We start from the raw sequence: 2340 nt of genomic DNA, 5'->3' as shown, positions 1-2340 counted from the left end.
ATGGCCCCGGCCGGGCGAGAGCTACACCATGAGAGCCGGTGCCGCACTTCACGGCCGGTGGACGCGTGGCGAGCCGCGGAGGCCACTCGTGGACGCTGCATGGAGACTCCAGGGGCCCGGCGACGCGCACGGCGCAGAGACTGGGGACTATCCCGGAGCTCCTCTGCGCTGGTGGCTGTGGGACTACTGTGCACTGCGTTGACTGCCTGGATCTACTGGGGACAGCTGCCACCGCTGCCCTGGGCTTCCCCAGCCCCGCAACGCCCGGTGAGTGTCCTGCTCTGGTGGGAACCCTTTACGCGGCGCGGCGGCTACTCCAAGACTCCCCCCGATTGCAGCCTGCTCTTCAACATCAGCGGCTGCCGCTTGCTCACCGACCGCGCGGCCTACGGGGAGGCTCAAGCAGTGCTGTTCCACCACTGGGACCTGGTGCAGAGACCCTTCGACTGGCCCCCGCCCTGGAGCGCCAAAGAACGCACGGATGAGGCGCTGGAGCTACGCGTGTTCAACGACCATGAGGTGATGCCAACTGGTAAATCCCTGGAGACCCCTGGCCCTCGTCCCCCGGGCCAGCGGTGGGTGTGGATGAACTTCGAATCGCCCACCCATAGTCCAGGGCTGCGGGGCTTGGCTAAGGACGTCTTCAATTGGACACTATCCTACCGGACCGACTCGGATGTCTTCGTGCCCTATGGCTTCCTCTATTCCAGGAGCCATCCAGGTGAACAGCCGCCAGGCCTGGGCCCCACACTGGCCCGCAAGCGGGGACTGGTGGCCTGGGTTGTGAGCCACTGGAGCGAAAAGCATGCACGGGTTCATTACTACCACCAGCTGAGTCGGCACGTGTCTGTGGACGTGTTTGGCCGGGCAGGACCCGGACGACCAGTGCCAGCCATTGGGCTGCTGCACACTGTGGCCCGCTACAAGTTTTACCTGGCCTTTGAGAACTCACAGCATATGGATTACATCACTGAGAAGCTGTGGAGGAATGCCTTTCTGGCTGGGGCTGTGCCGGTGGTGCTCGGTCCAAAGCGTGCCAACTATGAGCGCTTTGTGCCTCGTGGTTCCTTCATCCATGTGGATGACTTCCGTAGTGCTGCCTCCCTGGCTGCCTACCTGCATTTTCTCGACCGAAATGTGGCTGTCTATCGCCGCTACTTCCACTGGCGCCGGAGCTATGCTGTGCACGTCACTTCTTTTTGGGATGAGCCTTGGTGCCGGGCATGCCAAGCTGTCCAGACCTCTGGGGACCAGCCAAAGACCATCCACAACTTGGCAGCCTGGTTCCAGCGATGAGACCATTCTGCTGTGAATTGACTACATCTCTTTGACGGAGTTTTCTAAATACCCAATTTTGCTTTATGGGAAGATGAGTTACCAATTAATATTATTTAATGCACGAAGGGGAGATTGCCAGGCCCTCATGGCTTTTTTACAGAGAGGTAGGCTGGCTCTCTGTAAAAGGGCTGTGGTGTCCTGGGTAAAGACGGAGGCCCTTCCTTACCCGTCACCCATGTGAAGAAGTGGCCTTTTCTTCTGGTCACAGGCCTTATTAGGGCCCATGTGGCCTCTGAATTTTAGACGTATTTGTTCTCTGATCCATGGTTGCTTGGACCAATGATGAGCAGACCACAGGTTTTTGAAAGCCAGTAGGTGTGAGATAGTCAGGGATTGTGCCCACAGGTGGGGTTTTCATTGGTGTTTGGATTCCTCAAACCCTCTGAACCTGGAAAAGATATGAAGCCATTGAGTTCCTTCACCAGCCATGTATGTTCCCAGCCCTGTGAATAGACACAAGAGGCAAGATTATCCTCAGAGGAAGATGAAGATATGGGTGTACCTCACTTCACACTAAAATCTTCGTTTAATTGACACCCTAAATTCAGGGACCTAAGGGAGTGAGAGTATTTCATAAAAATAAATGAAAAGTCCCTTTACAATGTGAATGACCGTCTTCTAATGATTTCTTCTGTCTTTATAGTTTTCCATAACCTGGAGTAGGACAAGATTAAAACTACAGTATGAAAGAACCAAAGACACTCTTCTCGCTCTTTTCCCAGCCAGTGTTTACAAATGCAAGAGACGTAAATGGTGATGTCTTGTCCACAAATCTGTTTATTCTGTGTCTCTGCTGGACCTGAAGCTTAAACTGAAATGTTAGTTCTGCAGCAGTGTTGGCTGTGCAGAGGGGACAGTAAAAGACTCCAGTGAACTATGGGTTTGTGCAAAAGGAAAAGGGAAACTTCCGTGGTGTCTGTATATGGTTGTTTGGTTTCTGTCCATCTTTTGTTCAATGGAGCTGACCTAGTGCTTACAATGAGTTGTCTGTTCTTTGTTCTT

General features: G+C 53.9%; 1 protein-coding gene across 1 annotated transcript; it reads left to right on the top strand.

Moving 5' to 3' along the window:
- On the top strand, positions 1 to 1296 carry FUT4 (fucosyltransferase 4; the record flags this gene model as incomplete). The annotated part of the gene is made up of 1 exon (XM_080929910.1): positions 1 to 1296. The coding sequence occupies one exon, from the start codon at positions 1 to 3 to the stop codon at positions 1294 to 1296; it is 1296 nt and encodes a 431-aa protein (XP_080786036.1).
- Positions 1297 to 2340: the final 1044 nt, after the last annotated feature.

This window comes from Micromys minutus (genome assembly GCF_963924665.1).
Source record: "Micromys minutus genome assembly, chromosome: 16".
NCBI classification, from domain to species: domain Eukaryota; kingdom Metazoa; phylum Chordata; class Mammalia; order Rodentia; family Muridae; genus Micromys; species Micromys minutus.
Note: the sequence above shows the minus strand (reverse complement) of the source record. Positions and strands in the feature narration are given on the sequence as shown.